This window comes from Bos indicus, chromosome 11, assembly GCF_029378745.1.
Source record: "Bos indicus isolate NIAB-ARS_2022 breed Sahiwal x Tharparkar chromosome 11, NIAB-ARS_B.indTharparkar_mat_pri_1.0, whole genome shotgun sequence".
NCBI classification, from domain to species: Eukaryota; Metazoa; Chordata; class Mammalia; order Artiodactyla; family Bovidae; genus Bos; species Bos indicus.
This window is the reverse complement of record NC_091770.1, coordinates 54569736-54591335: the sequence shown is the minus strand read 5'-3', so window position 1 is coordinate 54591335 and position 21600 is coordinate 54569736. Positions and strand designations below refer to the sequence as shown.

At 36.9% G+C, this 21600-nt stretch overlaps 1 protein-coding gene across 4 annotated transcripts in view; it reads left to right on the top strand.

The window, feature by feature from the left end:
• The window catches only part of CTNNA2 (catenin alpha 2), a 1365089-nt gene that overhangs the window by 1326850 nt on the left and 16639 nt on the right, over window positions 1-21600 (top strand). For 2 of the 4 annotated variants that reach the window (XM_070798845.1, XM_019970349.2), the window contains exon 18: window positions 6114-6257. The exons of the other annotated variants lie outside the window; for them this stretch is intronic. In XM_070798845.1, coding sequence (XP_070654946.1) covers window positions 6114-6257 — 144 coding nt within the window. The remainder of the gene's footprint in view (window positions 1-6113; window positions 6258-21600) is intronic. 4 annotated transcript variants of the gene reach the window in all.

The following is a 21600-nucleotide window of genomic DNA, read 5'->3' as shown; positions in this document are numbered from 1 at the left end:
GAGATGAGAATTGCATTATACTTGAAAATTTTTTTATTCCCTCTATAAAAAAGTATCAGTATTTTGTAATGGGATGAAACAATCACTGAAACAAGCATTGTACTGATACCTTGTTGTGTAGACTCGTACTTTAAGCACAATTTTGGGGAAAAAGAGTCTTTTTTTATGTATCTTCTGATTCTGTCTATTGTCAATTCTTGATTATCTCCACTGATCAAAGTGTAGTAGTAATGGGAAAAAAATCTAAATTGCTAGCTATTTCAGTTTGAGTTTGGAATGCACTTCTATGCTTCATTTAAACAAAAGGGTATGTGTTCAGGCAACTCACAGCAGTTTCAAAGAATTTTATCCAGACCTTCCAGAGGGTAAGTTATTAAGTATTTGGCTTAAAGAACTTTTTCTAATCTTGGGAAAGTAGGAAAATCCAGATCCAAGGAAAGTAAGATTAAAGCTAAAGTCAGATTATCAATCTCAACGGAGGGATAATGAAGAAATTCTGTAATAGTAAGAAAATTAAATCGGTATTCATCATTATGAATTCAGAATGGCAATAGTTCTTTGCACTTAATCTTCTAGTATGATGGGTTGTTGCATAACTCAATCTTTCTCCCAACAGCCTACGCCTTAATGTGTTATGATGGTACAACTATAACCATAGAAATTCTGATTCCCACTTTAAATCTTCCTTAGTTACATTCATGTCATTGTCCATGGTCATTGACTTTTGCACAACCCAAATTATGCAAACCTTAAGATAAAAATAACCCTTAAGTTTTTTTCAGTGCAAATTCATTCTCAGTGTTGTAAAAGTGACATTTAACAAACTCCAGGCATTATTTTTGGAAGAAATTTGAAATAAGTTTTATAAGAAAGTAAAAAATCTCCTTGGGTTTCAGGCATCATAGAAAGCTTTGTGTCTGTAGCACCACAGTATATCACCCTGACTTCAAATAATAATCTTACACAAAGGAGGAGGGTATGTTGCTTCACTGTAAGAAGTAACTCTTCAGATATATACTCAACGATACTAATCTAAAGTTACCAGTGTGGTTAATTCTATTCATCGAAAAAAAAAAATCAGTTATTCACTCATGAAATTAAACCAGTTTGTTATCTTACTAAATTGTTTTATACATAGAAAAAGACTTTGCTAATGTAAATCCTAAACTAAGAAAACAGACTCGATTGTGGCAAAGCTGGGATGTGAACCAAGCAAATAACTCTTTGACCTCAAATGGAGACATGGATTGACCAAACTAGGGTCTACTCAGTGGATTCACTTGATTACATCACCTGAACTTGTGAGCTGAGCAGTTTACATTTTAGTTTAAGGGCATTATTGCTCATAAGAGCAAAAAGTGTTAGTGACTTTATGAACAGAAGAGTGTCTCTGAGTCAGAAATATCAATGCCATTACCTGTCACTGAATCAATGGACTTTCATTCCTTTGGGTTTTAGAATTTTTTCAAGTTTCAGAAACCACAAATAAAAATAAGGCAGGCAAATTTTTCATGCAATTATCTGTTAGTAATTAATGTCTTTGATTTTAATATTCTAAGGGTTTTTTTGGCATCAAATGAATAGTAATATTTTACAGAAACTTGGAAGTGAGATACATAGAAGGCACCTAAATGAGGGATAATGATTGCACAAATCTTTTGATATCTGTGAAACACAGGAAAACGTAGCTAAAGATATCCTGATTTATACAATTTTCCCGTGAGATATGTTCAGAGATCTTGTCTACATGTAATAATTGTCTGAGTTCCTTCTAAGATGTTCTTTGTTTATCAGTACGTTTTAAGAATTAATGTCTGTAGTAGTATTTTAGGAGCTAGCACCTTCTCCCCCATTTTAAACTAGTTTTGGATATATGAGGGCAACCCAGATCTACCTGTTCCCTTCAGTTGAACCAAATAATTATGAGAAGCTGAAGTGTTGATTGAATATCTTTATTTAGATACAGTATCTATAATTCAGTTCCTCATTTTTGGTTTTCCTGTATACCCTCCGATTTGTCAGCTCTAGTCAAGAAATATGTTATTTTGAATGGATTACCCAAATCTATTGTGTTTTTATTCTTGTTTCTACTTGAACATGCCTTAAGAGAGTTAAAATATGAACAAGTTGATATAAAATATATCATTAAATTTAAAAAGAGAATATGAATATTAAAACCATATACTTAATGTTATCTGGGAATTTCATTATTGATTTTGTATGACCTCAGATGACTCAAAATAAAGGAAATAAAGAGATGCCGATAGCAAAACTGGGACAGGAGCAGTATTTTTCCTAGGAAAAAAACAATGGTTCCATAAGCTGTTCCTAACTTCTAATGACAAACTAACCATCAGAGTTCAGAGTTGTATTTATTGCTTGTTCTTATAAGGATATTTTAATTCATTGAATTTTATGTTCCTATTGCATTTCAACTCCCACATAAAAGGAACAGTGCTAAATATTGGTTGGGTGGGAGCATTCAAGGTTCTTTACCTCTAATAGCAAATAATTTTTGTAAAAGGGTAAATTTTTCTGTCCATTGTGCTTTTATTAGGTTGTATAGTCTCTTGTTTTCATTTTACCTCAGTTTCTCATCTTACTGTTTTAGCATTTTCAGCTGGAATAGCGGGCCGTCTGTTGAGCTCCCTCTGTGTATTCACTGGTTTTCTTGGTTTACTGGAAATAAAACTGTGCTTAACTTACTATTGTCTACATTCTGTCCATACAGACTGTGTCAAATGCTTTCCCCAGTTTAAATGATTAATAAAATCTGCCTTTGATCACAGCCCTTTAGAGGAGAAATACGTCATGTTATGGCGCATGTATCTTACAAATGGGAAAGACTTCTGGATGGGCAATATGAAGGATTTTTAGTTCAGATTTGTTTTACTGCTTCAAAATACATTGTCTTACTGTATCTTGAACAGTCATTTTCCTTCTGGGCAATACATATGTATTTCAAATATTTCATCCTAATTCTATTTTCTTGAAGGCAAGATTAATTTAGACTTTAAACTTTTCTTTCATCATCAGTACTATATCTTATTTTATTGCTTTTCTCTGAATACCTTCATCTATACAGATGTCTTGTTGATAATGAACTTGATTGGAAGTCTGGCTAGATGTTCTGTCAAATCTCTATAGTCTGCCTTCTTTTCTCTGTTTCCTTTTGCAACTTTATTTTGCAACTGAAAGAGAATATCCTGGAGAAGTTCCGGTCTGCATCATTTTCTAAGGACATGTACGCTTTTAAGTCCAGGGTTCTGTATGTAAGATACTATCTTAAGACAAATTCAAACATCATTTCTTTATTTGGAAACTTCTAATTCAAATATTTTGCTATCAAAATTAATTGTATTCTCTCTTGTTGGGATATTTAAGATTTTGGTCACATTGCATGCCAACTGCCTGATCATGTCTTCCATGATAAATTACTTGGTAAATAGATCTGCCAATTATTCTTTTGGAGTATACAAATTATTCCACCTGGCTTTTCTTCATCCTTTGCACTAACTTAAAACTTTTTTTTTTCATAACAAGCAAATAAATATTTGAAACCAATCTTACATTTCTCTGATCCGAAGAAAATTATAATCATGACTTCAATAATGAAGTCTCTTGACTGAAATCTTGCAAACACTTCATGTCTTGTCTTGAAGGGCTAACTCATCCATTTCTGTAATGTCATAGGAAGTATGCATCAAATCCATAATTGCAGTGAGACTTAGTTTTCATGAACAGTATCAAGAGGCTAGATCCCAAGAAGACCTAGAAATTTTCTGATCCAGGCACTGCATTCTGTGTCAAAGAAAATTTTGTTATTTTAACTAATATCATAACTAAATACATTATTGCAATCAATCATACTAAATCACAGAAAAAGTCAGCACAGTTTACCACTCTGCATCCATTTGATGCAGCCTAGTTTTGCATTGGGTTCCTGAAGTTATGTTCTACTTACAAATAAATGATATAATTAATTAGAAATGCAAAAAAAATATAATCTAAGGCCAGTTTGTTTTAGTTCAATATTTAAAAAGTGTTTAACTCCAATTTTATTCTAATACCTTAATATTGGCAAAAGTGTCCCTCTTTGTTGAGCAGTAAAAATTTTAAAGTGTTTATTGGGAGAATAGACAGATGCATCATTAATCTTAAAATAGTGACCTTTATATATTGTACAAAAGATGAGATGACAGAAATGAGTTTCTGGTATATAATTATCACTTTTGAAACTGTTTGATTATAAAATTGGTAAAAGAATAACACTTTACCTACAATGGGGAAATCAGGAGATGGCTAATTTCTAAAACCAAATGGGACTGTTACAAAGCATCAAAAAGGAAAGATAAGCCAACAAGTTAATGATTCAATACACAAAAATTGCAAGAAAATAGCTTTATAGGTTCATTGTGAAATTTAACACAATAAAAGCTATTAAAGGTGAATTTGAATTTAGACTTAGATTTATTGAAGATGAGAATAGAATATTCAGCAAGGAAAACATGTGCAGAGTATTATCACTTCTAAAAAATACTAAAAAATGCAAATATAGGAAAAATTTCATTCTTTCTTCTCATATGTCAGTTATTTTTTCTTTTTGTCTTTAGTTCCCTAGAGACAACCTTTAAATGCCTTTAACATTTATTTTAAAGTAAAAGATGGGAGTAATGTTGCCAAAGTCATAATCAGTTTGTATTTAGGAGCTCCTGTGTTTCAAAATGCTCCCTAATCTACTAATTTTAGTTTAAAACTGTGGTCTAAACACTTAGATATTTGGTAAGGTAAGAATGACAGGATTGGAAATAGAACTGTATTGGCTTAAAACACCAGAAAAAAAAATCCAAATTAGGAGTTTTGTTTATCTGCATGCAAAAATAGTCTCTGGCCTTTAACCATTCATGATGTGAATTACAAACTATTATTTTGAAACTTTACTAGAATATTCTTTGTGGAAATAGATTCACTTTTCATATATTCCACTGGTCAGATTAAAGATCTGGCTTCCATGTGGATGTTTCAGGACTGCTTGCTCCTCCTTTTGTTTTGTCATAATACTCACTTGAGACTGTGAGTAGTTCAATTTTCAAAGCTCTAAATCTACATTAGAAAAGAAAAAAAAAGCTTAGATCACATTATTTTCCCATTTTGCCTGACTATATATATATATTCAGACTTTAAACAAAGCTGTAACTCTGTGACTATAGCAGAATTGCATGTAACAAAAATGTTTGGTCACTGAGCATTAGTGGGTCATCTGAACTTGACCTCTGAACGTACCTGCATAGGTGCTTGTGATTGTAGCAGTATTGCCATTTGATTTCTCTCCAGGTTTGAAGAGAGAGCTAACTCTCCCTTTTAGGAGTATGTTATATTCAGTGCACGTAGAAAAACTTTGTCAAGATTGTCAGTAGTATTTTATGTCAGAGATAACATTTTAAGAGGTAGAAATTCCAAGAGTCAAACTCGACATTGGTTATTGGCTTATCTTTTCAATGGTGCCCATCACAAAACTCACCCTTGAGTGCAAAAAGGAGAAATTTTTTAAAAATGCCATTCTAGCAACAATGAGTGCATTAATTCCTCAGTGAACCCAATGGAAGAGGTAAGTACCCCCTTAGCACCAGGTACTGGCTGAGTGTGCTGAGACCCAGAGCTTTCTGAAGGTCACGCAGCAGGGCAATGGAACTTCTAACAAAGACATCTGACAATCCCCACTTGCTGTTCCAGTCGTTAAGAGTTTCAGCCCTTGCTTTCTTTCTTGGTGATCTTCAATGCTTTAAATAGGGGATTCATTCCCTTTGAACCCCACTACAGTTTTCCCCTACAGTGCCTGACGATGCGGGATGCTCCTTCATCCTCCTTCTCCCAAATGATTAATTTATCTGTTCAAAAGAACCAATGAGGAATCCAAAGGGCCGGGCTGCTTAATACCACGGAGGCCCACCCATATCTCTTTCAGTACTTAATTCATTCACAGGCCTTTTTCTCCCAAATACTCACTCCCTCTTCCACCTCCCTAATCCCTTCCCAATAGGGTACATTTTTTTTTTCTTTTTTTCTCTTGCTCTCTCTCTCACTCTTTCTTTTCTGTATCTCTCGGAAATCAGACAGGAATTCAGAGCACTTTCACTACCTTTTATGAGGTAGATTGTGATGTCATAGATGGGGGCAGGGCTAGTCAACTTTCTACCCACCTCCCAACCTGTGCTGAGGGAGCTCCGATCGGGAGTGGAAGCAGTGATTCTTCTATGGTGAGTAACTTCACTTTCTAATCTAAACTATCTCATTGTAAACATTAATTTTGAAAGCAGGGGGATGGCGTTTTGATGAAGTCAAATGTGACCAATCAAGCCCTCTTTACTTACTGTTTTAACCAACTTGGGGCAAAAGATCTACTTATTTATTCTTTATTTAAGTCAAGAATTCTACAATACAGATATACTCTCCAATGATGATCTAAACTTGAGAAGCTGAAAATGGTATTTTCATTCCTTTATTTCTCAGTCTTTCTTCCCTTTGGGAAGGAGAGTCATTGCATACATGGAATGAACCCATTCTGTAGTCATTTAGTAAGCTTTCTCTAAAGTAAGGCTAATCAGAAGACTGTATTCTTCTTCATTTGAAAGATTTCAGGATGAGAGAATACCCTTTATTGATGTTTGGCCAGAGAATCAGTCTGCTCTTCTAAAAATTGTAGAGTAAATTGGTAAAGAAACTGATACACAAGAATTGTCAAAAACTTGGTTCTGATATAAACAAATGAAAACTTTGCAATGCAAAAGCTAAAATACTTAATAAGAAAAAAAGTCACCACCCTTGCAAGATTAAGGGTGCAACCATTTCAATGTGTTTCAACCAAATTTGCTACCTTTTTGTTATATATCATAACACTGATGCTGTTGTAAAAAGCTGCTGTTCTTTGTTATATTCAGATTTCCATTGTTGCTGTTTAATTCTTTTATATGCCTAAGTATTTAGAAAGAAAAGATCAACTGCAGTGAGCATGTTTCTACATTTTCCTTGTTCTTGCCTGGGTACCTATTAAAACTATCAAGATATCAACTTTTATATATGAGAGGCAAAGGAAGTTCATGGAGATGGTTATATCTTTAAGGGGTGTTGGGGTGGATGTTTTCTTAAAAGTTTTGACCATCAGAATCTGAGGCCCTGTTACTCTTCATGGGGTGGGATAAAACACATCTCAGTTTGAATCATAGGTATTATGAAAGGAGTTAAGTGCTTATCATTCATTATTTTCAAATCCCTAGTTAACCAGCTATTTATGAATATTGGTATTGGAGAATATGGGCAGTTTAAAAGGAGACGTCCATTCTCATCCACAGCTCTTCTGTTATGTGTAGACCCTCCAGCCCTCTCCCACAGGGGTCCTTCCCCACAAGATACTGTCCTTTTCATGACCTGGGGTAAAGTGGTATGGTCACTGCTGAAGCTATTTTCCCAGCTAAGATTTCTAACCTAAAGAAGCAACTACAATGGTGAAGCTTTTAGGCACAAAAAGTAGAACTGGAGTCATAACTGGCCCAGAGGAAAATGTAGGTGATAATCACCTGTAGTCCACTTAAAACTGCAATGTGGGCAACAGGTGATGAAACCTCCTGTGTTGGGTGATCCTTCTCAAGTCTCTGGTCTTCTTTTCATTAAAAGCGTTAGATCCTGGAACCCCAGGTAGGAGTAAACCTCTAGTGCCAAAAAAAGTCTGATGTCTAATCATATAATAGCTCAAGTTTTTCATGTCTTTTATCAATCCCTCATACAGCTGCCAGGTAAGAAATGCTCATATTTTACAAACCCTTGGAATACAATCATCTTTAAACTTCGTGAGTTAAGAATGGTTGTGTTGTACACTCGTGTAAATTCAGAGAATCTATCATGGAATGCAGTGTGCATGCACTTGTATACTCTCATGTGCATGTTTCATTGAAAGTGGTGTTCAGTGTTTTTATATCCATTTTGTATGTATTTGAATTATAATTTAAAATACATACAAATATTGTGCTCTAAACAAAAGAGTCACATGTAACAAAAGTTACATTAATCTGATGTCTGAACACTAGTGCACTACTCCTATTTCTGTCGGTGACTAATTAGGTGACTCAAAGTAAATGCCTTTGATGTTTTGGGCCTCCTGCAATGCAGGAGACCCAGGTTCGATCCCTGGGTCAGGAAGATCCCCTGGAAAAGGAAATGGTACCCCACTCCAGTATTCTTGCCTGGAGAATTCCATGGACAGAGGAGCCCGGCAGGCTACTATATAGTCCATGGGATCACAAAGAGTTGGACACGACTTAGTGACTAACACAGACACATACTTGGGCCTCAGTTTTCTCATCTAAAATGATGAGAGATGACTTAAAGGATATATTCTAAAGTAATACTGCTCTAAAGCTACATTGTTTTATATGTTTTCAAAGAAATGGTTTATGGGGAAAAGACTGTATAGTTGATGAGGTCTAATTTTTGTAGTTGACATAGAGTTATTCAAACCTGAAGAAAAATTTCACTCCAACCTAGTCTCAAAATGTACCCTATATCTGATATAGTCTTACTTGTTTAATAATAGTAGTTCCTATTCTTTTAAGTGGACATTATCAAGCGATTGATGATTAGCTATGTGTTCATTTGGAAGACTAACTTATTTTTTAACTTCTTAATTTTGTTAGATTATTTGAAATAAAATATCCGTACCCACTAGGTAATAGATGGAGCTAGGTCTCATTGGGACTCTGAAATTCAGAATTACTTATGCATTGTTACAGGAATTCCCTTGTGGTATTGGGAAGAGTTGGTGAGTAGGGAATTGATGAATCCTAAACTATATGTTATGAAGGACAAATGACACATAAGACCTGGCTCCTGTTCTTGAGGAATGTAAAACCTTTTTGGAAGTCTAGACACATACCATGTAACAACTGAGAGGTGAAGACAATAAGTGTCAAAGAACTAAGAGATATCCCTGTGGGCTGAGTTGGATTGGATTGTCCTCGGAAGGCTTTGTGAGAAGCTGAGGCCCTCAGCTAACTTTGAACAAAGCATTTTAGATTTGTGTTGTGGGAAGGGAAATATTTCAGATCAAAAGCCCACAGAATTGTACATTTTGCATAGAATAACCTGTGTTGAGAGATGTCATATATCAAAATAAAAAGTCTTTGCATTGAGTTCAGTCCCATACATTTTGAGCCCCTTTCCCCTTAATTATATGCTGACTTTATAATATATGAAGAGGCTGCAAGTGAATTACTTAGAATGATTGTTAAAATATAATCAGGCTGCTATTTTCTCAGTTACACAAGAGGTCATATGATCACTCACAGCCACAGCTGTGGAAAAGAAGTAAATAAAATGAAAGAATTGGGGACAGAAGGAAGCTGTAACTCTGGGACATTCTGGTTTTCTGTTGAAGGTGGAAATGGATTGTCCTTTGGAAAATCAAGGGCTCTATCACTGACAAGTTTAGACAGGTTGCATAGTCATAGAAATGCCCATAAGCTAATGAGAATTCGTGTAACCAGTATGGTTTTCTGAAGCAAATGGAAGTTTCTTGCACTGAATAGGAATCATGTCAGACTCTGTTCTCAAACAGACAGTGATTATGCAAGTCTCTTTCCCTAATACACTTGGAAAGAGGTGATAGATTTAGCCATCATTTACCCGCTTTGGGCTTCCCTGATAGCTCAGTTGGTAAAGAATCTGCCTGCAATGCAGGAGACCCCCGTTCCCTTCCTGGGTCGTGAAGATCTGCTGGAGAAGGGATAGGCTACCCACTCCAGTATTCTGCCCTAGAGAATTCCATGGACTATATATAGTCCATGGGCTTGCAAGAGTCGAACACAACTGAACGACTTTCACTTCACTTTTTTACCCACTTTGACATAGGAGCACATTTAAATGTGAAAGCCTCTCTGTTGCTGTAGACTCAGATGATGTTCACTGTATACTTTGTATCACTTAGAGGGCACTGTTCCTGTATTTCTTGCCATCCAAGTTCCTTCTAGATTATTACTTTGGCCATTCTAAAAGCCAAGAATTCCATGAGTAGAACTGCTTTATTACCTATCCTAAATTCTAAGGACTTGGTTTACATCATCCAGTGAAATGTTTCTTAATATTCTATCATGAAATTGAGATTAATTTCTAGAATATATTATCACAGGAAATCACTTTCTAAAACTAAACTTTACTATATGGAAATAAGGAAGTTGTAGGATCAGATTCAGTTTTACAAAACAGAGAAGGCTCTCTTAGAACTAATTTCCCAAAAAAGTTCAAGTAGGACTTCTGTAAATTTTTGCGGAATAATCTAAACTATTAAAGGAAGTTAAAGATATTATATAATTAGGTTTGTCTCAAGAGAACAACAGTACAGATGGCAACTCTTACCTTCCTCCCCCAAAATGCCCCAGAGGTAATTTTAGAAATAGAAGTTCAGTTATAATTCAACAAACATTTAGTGAGTAAATAACATGTGATATTCACTTTCCTATGGATGGACATGGAAGTAGAAATGGAAAATGGGCACATAATCAGGAACTGTGATAGATTATAATAATCACTCTAACAGAACTATGTACGAATCTAGAGATTCCTGTAGAGAAGGGGGGAGAGGAAGCTTCATTAATGGGATAATATCTTTGAATATTCAGAGATAAATAGATAGGAATTCTTTAAGTTGTGGAGAGAAATGATTAGCCCAGAGGGAAACAGAATGGCCATAATATTATGGTATAGATATATTCTGGGCTGACCAGCCCTGAGAATGCTAGAGATGCGTAGAAAGATGGAGAAAAATCAGAGGTAAAGTAAGAAAGGTAGGTGGGCACTGGAAGTCAAAGAAAAACTTTCTGACATAATCTTATTTTAATGACTGTCTCCCAAAATGGTCAGAGGATCACACCCATATGTCAAACCAAACACAGAAAGAGGTGGAAAGAGACACAGAAAGAGACTGTTAAAATGCAAATGGGCCAGACTGCAGACCCCTTGAATCAGGACTATAGGGCATATGTAGTGATTTCCTGAGATTGTAGAGCATATGTATATTCTTGGAATCTCTAATTAACTACCCTATCTCACCTTCAACATGCCAGGTGACTCATTTCTATAGCAAAGTTTCAGGCAATAAAATTGACTCATTCTTTCTATATTCTTGGAAAAAGATATAAATTAAAAGAAGAAAATATTAAGAGTTAAAGATTTGGAAAAATAGGATAAAAGTAACATAATGTTCTTGAGAAAGTTGGTTTAAATTTCAGTTAAGCATAAAAATAATTTTCAAATAATGGTGGTTGTCAAATATAAAGAATTACTAAGCTATTAAGTATGGCTTGAAGAAAAGGCATGAGACTATAAACATTTAAGGGATTGCTTTGTGTCTTTCATCATCATGGATCAGTGCAAGAAGTTAATCAAGTTCAGAGCTAAGTTCTACAGCTCCCAATTTGTGTCAAGGTAAGGGATGGAGACAATAGTGCAGAGCAACATTTATTTCTGCTTCGTATTCTTTGGAAGAATCATTTGACTACTTTTTAATTTTAATTAGGAGAACTCTTCCCTGGTGGCTCAGACAGTAAAGCGTCTGCCTACAATGCGGGAGACCTGGGTTCAATTCCTGGGTTGGGAAGATCCTCTGGAGAAGGAAATGGCAACCCACTCCAGTATTCTTGCCTGGAAAACTCCATGGACGGAGGGACCTGGTAGGCTACAGTCCATGGGGTCACAAAGAGTGGGACATGACTGAGTGATGTCACTTTCACTTTCTTTTCTATTGAAAAGAAATATTGATTAATCAAGCTCTCAAGTCAATGTGGGGTCTATGATCCAGGTGGTTCAGTGGTAAAGAATCCTCCTGTTCAATGCAAGGAGACACAGGACACACAGGTTTGATCCCTGGGTTGAGAAGATCCCCTGGAGGAGAAAATGGCAACCCTTTCCAATATTCTTGCCTGGAGAATCCCATGGGCAGAGGAGTCTTGCAAGCTACAGTCCATAGGATCACAAAGACTAGGACATAAGAGAGGGGCAGAGCACGTGTATTCCCATCATGACTAGAAAAATCAAGCCCTCATGCCAATGTAGGGTCTATGGTCTATGTTGAAAAATATTAATAACATAGCTATATATTTGAATCAATAATCATTTAGAAGTGCTCATATTTTTCTTCATGAATACCCCACTGGTCTGTGTAGAAAGTTATACAAATATTCAAAGAAGAGAGAGGCACTAGAGAGGTATTTTACATTTGACTAAGACATGAGAATGAACCGTGCTCTGGGAGAATGTGGCCCTGGATCACAGCCAGGAGGGTCAGTTCTGGACTTAACCTTTTGACCGATTCCATATTGTTCTCCCATTCCAGATTGCTGGAATCTTCTCCATTTTTTCATTTGAGAATGTCTTTGTTTAGAAGTCAAGAAATGATAGAGAACCTTGCTTTTTCTTCATATTCATCTCTGAACTCTGTGCAATTGATAGCAATAACTGCTTTGGCAGAGCTGGAGATACTGTCGCATTCTGGAGGCAGTTGACTGATAGGATGCCGGTGCCTACCATTGACTAAGAAAATTAGTTTTGGCAAATTAATATAAAAGAAATAACTTTAATTCTTGCAGATTTTTTTAGCCAAAGAAATATAGCTCTGTCACTGGGCCTTTATTGCATCAATCTAGCCAAACATCACCCTGGGTGGTTCTTAGAGATGTGCCAGGCAAACTTATTTTAAATTTACCTTAGGGCCTAGCATCTTACCTGAGTAAAAACCAAGCCAGAGAATAGTAACAGTTACATGGTTTTGATTGCAAAGATCCGAAAAATAAGATGCGATCACATTCTCTTAAGGTAGACACTAAAATTGTAAGCTAGGTATTGTTATTTGAAGTGAATTTGGAAACCAACTCTGTCTTTTATTGACTGGGTAACATTCTTAATCTCTGAATTTTTGCTTTATAAAATGAAATATTATTACTACTTAGAGGAACAATAGGACAATTGCATGTAGTAAATAACAATTATTATTAAACCAGCTAAGATACTAGAGCTCAGTATATTCCACCCACTGTGCTAAGCATTTGAAAAGCACTTTACAGTCTGCTTTCAAGTCATCCTGTGGAGGAGATACTGTTATCCCCATTAAAAATATTAGGGAAAAGAGGTTCAGAGAATTTGAGTTACTTCCTGAGGGTCACAAAGTTAGTGGTTGATATAGGGTAATGGTTTCACGAAGCATACCTTGATCTTCTCCCCTAGCATGATGCATTCTCTCTGACATTCCTGACATGAAGTGCATTGGAGGACTCCTTTACTTATATGTTTATATTCCTCAACTAGTCTGTAGCTCCATAAGCATAGGAATGTATCTGAATGTTTTTAATTTTGTCCCTGGTTCCTGGCACATTGAGCACATAATGTGTGCTTTCTAGGTTAGCTTCTTGACCATTCTTTTTCCATTTCAGTAAGTTATCACACTGAGAAATTCTAGTAAATATTTGTGAAGTCTGTCATTCATTTATTCATAGAATATTCCCTGAATTATTCACTCACTTATTCCCACATAAAAGCACCTTGCTACTGCTACTGCTGCTAAGTTCACTTCAGTCGTGTCCGACTCTGTGCGACCCAATAGACAGCAGCCCACCAGGCTCCCTGGTCCCTGGGATTCTCCAGGCAAGAACACTGGAGTGGGTTGCCATTTCCTTCTCCAGTGCATGAAAGTGAAAAGTGAAAGCGAAGTCGCTCAGTCGTGTCCGACCCTCAGCAACCCCATGGACTGCAGCCTTCCAGGCTCCTCCGTCCATAGGATTTTCCAGGCAAGAGTACTGGAATGGGATGCCATTGCCCTCACCTTAAGTTATTTTAAATACTAGATCTCAAATCATATTGTTTACCTAAGATTTGGGGCCTAAAATCAGGTAATTTTTTCTTTAGCACCCTGTTTTTTTGAAATATACTTTGTTAAGTTTTCTGATACATTATGTAGACTTTTTTTTTTAAGGATTATGGTATGTAAACATAGAATTTCTTCCCAGATAGCTGAATTAGTCAAATTAATTATTTATTTAAAAAAAGGAATTTGAAATAAGGACCAAGAGGCATGGCTGGTTTCGTTTGCCCTCGCACATGAAGGTTGTGATATGTTAAAATGTTAATTATATTTAGGTGTGAAATATAACCTTTAAATTAAGTATTCTAAATTATTAATTCCCAATTATAGTATTTAAAATTCATGTGTTTTAATTAAATTTGGATTCAGCTATATATTAATGTGGGCTTCCAAGGTGGCGCTAGTGGTCAAGAACCTGCCTGCCAATGCAGGAGACATAAAAGACTCAGGCTTGATCTCTGGGTCAGGGAGATGTCCTGGAATAGGATATGGCAACCCACTCTAGTATTCTCGCCTGGAGAATCAAGGGGACAAAAGAGCCTGACAGGCTACAATCCTTATGGTCACAAAGAGTCAGACATGGTTGAAATGCCTTAGCACGCAGCACAGCACAATATGATAAAACATCCAAATAGTAATTTCTCACTCACATATACTGTCTATGGGTGGTTCAGTGCTAGTATAGTGAAACAAGAGTTATCAAGAACCCAAACTCCTTATGACTTTAGTTTTTTGTTCTGTTTATTATGAGGTTTCCATTCTTAAATTTATCTTTTGGTCCAAATTGACTGCAAAGTATTCATCCTCCCATTACCCACAGGAAGAAGAAAAGAGGTGAGAGGGGAAAATGGTGTACTTCCTAGTTGTATTAGCACCCTTTAAAATATTTCTCAGGAACATCTATATCCCTACCCAATTGATGTCTACTTACTACATCATATGATGAATCTGAAAAAAAACAGGAAGAAGTAGGCATGGAGTGGTCGTTCTTATCCATGTATACCTTCCATTCAGTGGAACACAAACTGGTTTCTGACTTCCAGTAGAAGTCAAAATATTTGACCCAGCTGAGCCCCATTTTTCTCAAGTGTAAAGTGAAAAAAAATATTAGTATCTACTTTCTTGTGTTGTTTTTAAGCTTAAATGTGTTACTGTGTGCCACAGACTGAGTACAAGGCCCAGAAAGTAGAAGTACCAGGTAAATGGGTCACTAATTTTGTTCTTCATTATCTTGTCTCTTCCAAAAAATGATGGTCTTTTTATCACGTAGGTGTCTTCTTGCTGTCTTTCATCATGTCTACCAGTCAAGCCATTGGACATATAGTAGTGAACAACTAGCCAGTGTCTCTGTCCTCATAGAAATTGCATTTTTTTTTGGGGGGGGGGGAGAGGTCATTGAGAGTCCTGGAGGAATCACTGCAGAGAGGTGGTAGTTGAAAATATAGAAGGGAATGACCTCAACAGAGAAGTAAAGTAGTGATTCTCATATTTCAATCTGTAGAAGAATCACATGGGTGTAGCAAATAAAAATGGAGAACCGTAGACTTTCCCTTCACTGTTCTGACACTCATATATGAGATCAGGAATCTGTATTCTATTTCTAAACAGTCTGAATGTGGTTACTCATGGATCACACTTTGAAAAATACTAGTCTAAAAAGGAAGGAAAGGAGTAAGGCTATGGGAAGAGATCGGAAAAGGCAATGGCACCCCACTCCAGTACTCTTGTCTGGAAAATCCCATGGATGAAGGAGCCTAGTGGGCTGCAGTCCATGGGGTCGCTAGGAGTCAGACATGACTGGGCGACTTCATTTTCACTTTTCACTTTCATGCATTGGAGAAGGAAATGGCAACCCACTCCAGTGTTCTTGCCTGGAGAATCCCAGGGATGGGGGAGCCTGGTGGGCTGCCATCTATGGGGTCGCACAGAGTCGGACACGACTGAAGCGACTTAGCAGCAGCAGCAGCAGCAGCAGCATGGGAAGAGATTACCAGGACTAGAAGTCAGTTTCAACCCTATCTTAGAACTCATGGTTTGTCCCAGCAGGCTATTCCAGTCTAGCCTAGTCTAAGTAATCCTTAGTTGTGAGAAGCTTGTTGTGGTTTCCTTTTGTATAGGACATTTGGCAAGCTCACTGGCATTGTCCCCCTAGATGCTTGTATCCATTTCCTTTTCTCAGTAGTGACAATCAAGAGTTTCTCTGACCGTGGCCGAGTACCGAGTATATCCTGGGTTGTGGGGTACAAAATTGCCCCAGATGAGAACCATAGGTCTGGTTGAACTCTTGATCTTGCACCTAGAATATACATACTATTTAAAATTGAGCCTTTTATTTCTTCCCTCTGGAAGGTTGGAAGACAGCAGATTCCAGGTTCCAGATTCATGTACCAAATGACCATTCTAGCCTGGCATCAGGCTGTGAAGGTACACTTTTCTAGAAGCAAGACTCCTGAGAATCCATCACCATCATCCCCTAGCTGTAACCTTCATACACTTTTTAAAGGTCCCCATCTCTCTCCCTTCTTGGTTACACCAAATATTCCTGGCTTAGAGATACAGGCATTTCTACTCTCAAAGGCAATTAAGGGCTCTCATAAGAATGTTTAGAAGAAAGTTAAGTAAAATGACTTCAATTTCTTGCTTTTTACAAACAAGTATATTGAGTTGAAAACAATTCAACTGTTTTTATAGCACCTTTTTTTTTAAACAAAACATTTTCACAAATCTTTACATATTACTTTAACTATTCTCTCTGTATACCTTTCAATCCTTTTATGATGAGCTAGATAATCATGCCTTTTTAAACACAAGGAAAAAGTGATAGTTTATATTTTTTCTTTAGAAATATTAAGAAATGCATCAGGCCAAAGGTCTCCTTGAGATTTAAATTACTGATATGGGTTCTTTGAGGTATTATTTATGATGAGTAACTCTGCAAGGCTGAAATTAGTGTTGGGTGAGCCCTTGAAACTAAGCAAATTATAGGTAGACATTGAATGTATTTTATAGTTTAGCATTAATTCTTTCTACAGAGAAGATTGGAGAGCTATAACAGGTGGTGACTTCAGATAAAACAGAGATCACTCTTTCTTTCAAAGCTGTTGCTGTAGTATATTTGAAATATTTACCTTGGCATTTTTTGTGCATCAGGTAAAGAAATAATGAGGTAGACTTTACATCTTATAATAAATACAGAGGTGATTTAACTTTGTCAAAGGCTAGATTCACAGGGACTCCAAGTTAGAGATTATGCCTTGAGGACACTTTCATCTTAATATTAAGTATGATTTTCAGTAGGGGCAAGATACTGTATCAGACTGTCTCCAACTCTTTAATGTTTATCTTTGTTCACTGGTTAAAAGTTGCCATTTTCCTGGAAGTTCACAAAGTGCCTTTTTTTTTTTTTTTTTTAAAGAAGTTTTCCAATTTCATAGATTTGAGTCTTGCTTTCAAAAGAACCACTAATATATATTCTATGATTTTGGGCAATACTGTTATGCATTTCCAGTCTTTGAGAATACTTTGTCCTTTAATCTGTGTTTTTGAAAGTTTCTTGTATAGCTCAACCTTTTTTGCTAGAGAGCAGACAATAAGTTGTCTATCCATAGAGGTTCTTTGTTGGACCAAAGAAATAATATTTCCAGTTTTAGACTGAAGGGAACCCTCTGGTGCAGTGGCTATATCTTCCCTAAAATATTCACTCCAGGAGAGACAGATTATAAGGTTCCAAACCAGGTCAAGCCCTGGCAGGCACTTGTAAGGGGGCGTATCCTGGCTTCTCAGGGGAACCACCTTAAATGCCCTTTATTTCTTATTTTATTAAAAAACGATTGAAGCAGCAGTATGTTATTAAAAACAGACACTGGGGAATAGAAATCATCCACTTAAATCCCTGGTAATTGTCTTATTAGCTGTCAAGTTACTTTTCTTTAAACCTCCATTCCCTCCTGTATCAAATAGTAAAGATAAAGTGATGTATCATTGGGAGGGGTGAAGATCAAGTAATGGAAAATTTGGTGGGGATGCTCAATAGGTACTGAATCTGGAAAATATACAAAGTACGTTGACCCAATAAAGAGAGGTACTAGTCTACTTTTATCAGTAGGCTGATCTTGCAGATCAGTTTAAGAGGCAGCCTTAACTATGAATCCAACACCCAACTGACTAAATACTGGGGATACACCCAGCCAATGCTACTGTGGCTTATGTGGTGCTAGCCTTTGTGGAGAACATATCAAGAAAGGGTCAGGAATTTTTGTTAATAAATAGCAAGTAGTCTAGTCCTGGAGACAAGACTTGCACATAGGCATAAAGTCTTTGAAGACAAAGCAACAAATAACTAATTTCATTCTAGCAAGAAACGTAACAGGAATTGAGTTGGAATCACCAAGGACAGCTCCATGGATGCTCATATTGCAAGAATGGTTTATCTTTATTTCTTGGTTGACCTTTATCTTTTGGGGGATGCACTCTACAGGCAGTTTTTGGGTCTCCAATAGCAGGTTCCTCTGTTACAGTTACTTTGGGAATCATTTCCTGATTATTCTCTATAAATGGGGAAAATTAGATTGTAACTAGACCACCACATCCATACCTCTTTCCTAGTCATGCCCACGGTCAGATGGAGAAAGAAAGCTTATTCCTTTTTTTTTTAAGTACCTTGTCCTCATCCTGCTAAGGTTTATATTACCCTTACACTACCCTGGGCATCTGTTGAAATTGTCCTTCCTGTGCAGTTTCTGACTTCCCTGGTGGCTTAGACAGTAAAGGCGTCTGTCTACAATGTGGAAGACCCGGATTCGAGCCCTGGGTTGGGAAGATCCCCTGGAGAAGGAAATGGCAATCCACTCCAGTACTATTGCCTGGAAAATCCCATGGACAGAGGAGGGCCTGAGATATGCAGGCGGTCAAGTAAGTTATGATAAATATTCTAAAAGAGCTTTCCAAAGGTACCCAAAAATTAAATAATAATCTTCTATAGTGACTTATTTATTTAAAATTTAAAAAGCATTTCAAGTTTAATTTCTCACTTAGATGTCAATAACTGGTGAAAATATATTGGCATTAATAACCCCATTTTCCAGTTGAAGAAACAGAAGCTTGGAGAGGTTACAAGGCTGTCATCATCAGCAACTAGCATAGCCAAGATGAGAGCCAGTTTCCCTTTGTGCAGTTGTGCTATGTGCATTTGGATATTGCTTGCTCCTGCCTCACTTAGACAAGTAGTTGAACAAGAAATACAGGATATAGTATGGATCAGACAGTATAGATGATGGTAAAACTAATATATGTTGTGTTCTCAAAAACTGTGTCACCTTTACAACATATCATGGTGCCTACTGTGTGGAGAAGTAAAAGGTTTGGTTTTTTTTTAGAAATTTAGAATAAAAAATTGTTTTTTCATAAAGTTTGGATGAATAGGAAGGTAGTGTATGTGATTGCTACCAGGAAGGAGAGTTAGATGTTGTATTTGATCAAGTTTTCCTTGAACTTGTAGATGACTTTTTGGTTGCTGGAAAGAAAATGAGTAAGTAGAAGATGATGTCCCTGTTCTGTGCCTAATCCCTATCTCATGTGAATCATGATTGCAATATTGGAAGTTTGTATGACCTTTTTTCCTTTATGGCTTAAGGAAATTCACCTCATTACTGCTTGGTCATGATTCACACTTGTGAATAGTTAAAATCATAATTCAAACCGAGCTCCAAATAAATGGCACCAATAGCCAGGAATACAGAATTCAGGGCAGGAAAACACTAAGGTGGATTTGCCTGATTAAGTAAACTTGTTCATGAGTCACATGGGTGGATTGAAGCTGATGCTAAAGCTGAAACTCCAATACTTTGGCCACCTCATGCAAAGAGTTGACTCATTGGAAAAGACTCTGATGCTGGGAGGGATTGGTGGCAGGAGGAGAAGGGGACGACAGAGAATGAGATGGCTGGATGGCATCACCGACTCAATGGGCATGAGTTTGAGTAAACTCCAGGAGTTGGTGATGGACAGGGAGGCCTGGCATGCTGCGATTCATGGGGTCGTGAAGAGTCAGACACGACTGAGCGACTGAACTGAACTGAACTGAACTACCAGATATGAATTTGTGAACCCATGTTCACAGAGAACTTAATTATTCTCTGTTTCCTCATATGTAAAGAATGGATGGTAATATATACATTTGGGAGATTATTTATTAAGATACCCAAACTATACCTAGCAAGCACATCTCAGTATTTTACAGATGCTGGTACTAATTATTGAGGGTGCTTCCCTGGTAGCTCAGATGGTAAAGAATCCACTTATAGTGCGGGAGACCAGGATTCAGTCCTTGGGTTGGTAAGATTTCCCTGGAGGAGGGCATGGCAACTCACTCCAGTATTCTTGACTGGAGAATCCCCATGGACATAAGAGCCTGGTGGGGTACAGTCCATGGGGTTGCAAAGAGTCGGACATGACTGAGTGACTAAGCACATCACAGCAATTATTGAGGGAGGTGATACTTAAAGAAAGCTCAGTATTTTACACACAGAAAGCAGTAAACACAAAGAATTGAATCATGGATGTTTTCTGAGCAAAGAATGATCCTGAAGCTCTACCAGTGAGGGCACAGTGAGAGAGAGAGGTCATAAGTCTTTTATTGTAGATGGCTAACATTATTTTCTATATTGTGTCCCTAAATTCCACTCTTCTACTAATGTTATGCCTCTGGGTACTCTTCCATAGAAGAATAAACAGGTCGAAGGTTTGGCAAGTCAGATATTGGACTAGGCATTGTGCCCTAGCTTTGTGTCTTTGGACAAGCTTTGTGATCTCTTCTTCCCTCATCCAAAAAGTTGCAGTTATTTAACAACATTAAGGAAATATTTATGGAAGAACCATATGCCAGACACTGTTTTAAGTGTTTATGATATAGCTGGGGGTGAGATACAATAAACCCATGAATAAAATATTTGCTGGATGGTGATATGTATATGAAAAAATATTAAAATGGAAAGATAATAGCAAATTAAATGTCAAGGGTGAGTCAATGGAGTTGAACTTTGGAAAGATAAGGTATTTCACCAAGATATTGATTATTTTATTAAAGATCTGATAGAGTTGAGGGACCAAGCTTTGCAAATATCTGGGGTAAGACCATTCTAGACAGAGGGAAAATGTACAAAATCCCTGAAGGACAGGCATCACTGATCTGTCTGAGCAATAGCCAAGAGACCAATATTTAGTAGTAGAGTGAACAAGAGAGAAATCAGAACTGTTTGGAACCAGATTTTATGACCCTGAAGGTCACTTTGATGGCTTTGGATTTTACAAAGACTAAGATGAGGAACCACTGGACAATGTTGAGAAAAAAAGTGATATTATCTGAGTTCATGTAACAGCACCATTATGGCTCCAATTAAAGGGAGAAAGAGGAGGAATCAAGCAAGGAAACTGTTAGGGGATGATATTGCAATAATCTAACAGGAGATTCTGATGGAGGTTGGCCGTGTAGATAATAATGAAGAAGGTGAGAAAAGGTCAAATATTGGAATTATTTCAAAGATGCTATTGACTGAATATGATGGCAGATTATATGCTGGCTCAGAGAGAACAAGATGTAATATAAGATTCTGGGCTTTTAACTTAAACAGTTGGAAGAATTGTATTGTCAATAACTTAGACTAAGAAGACAGTGGTGAGGGCAGGTACCTCTCATTTCTCTC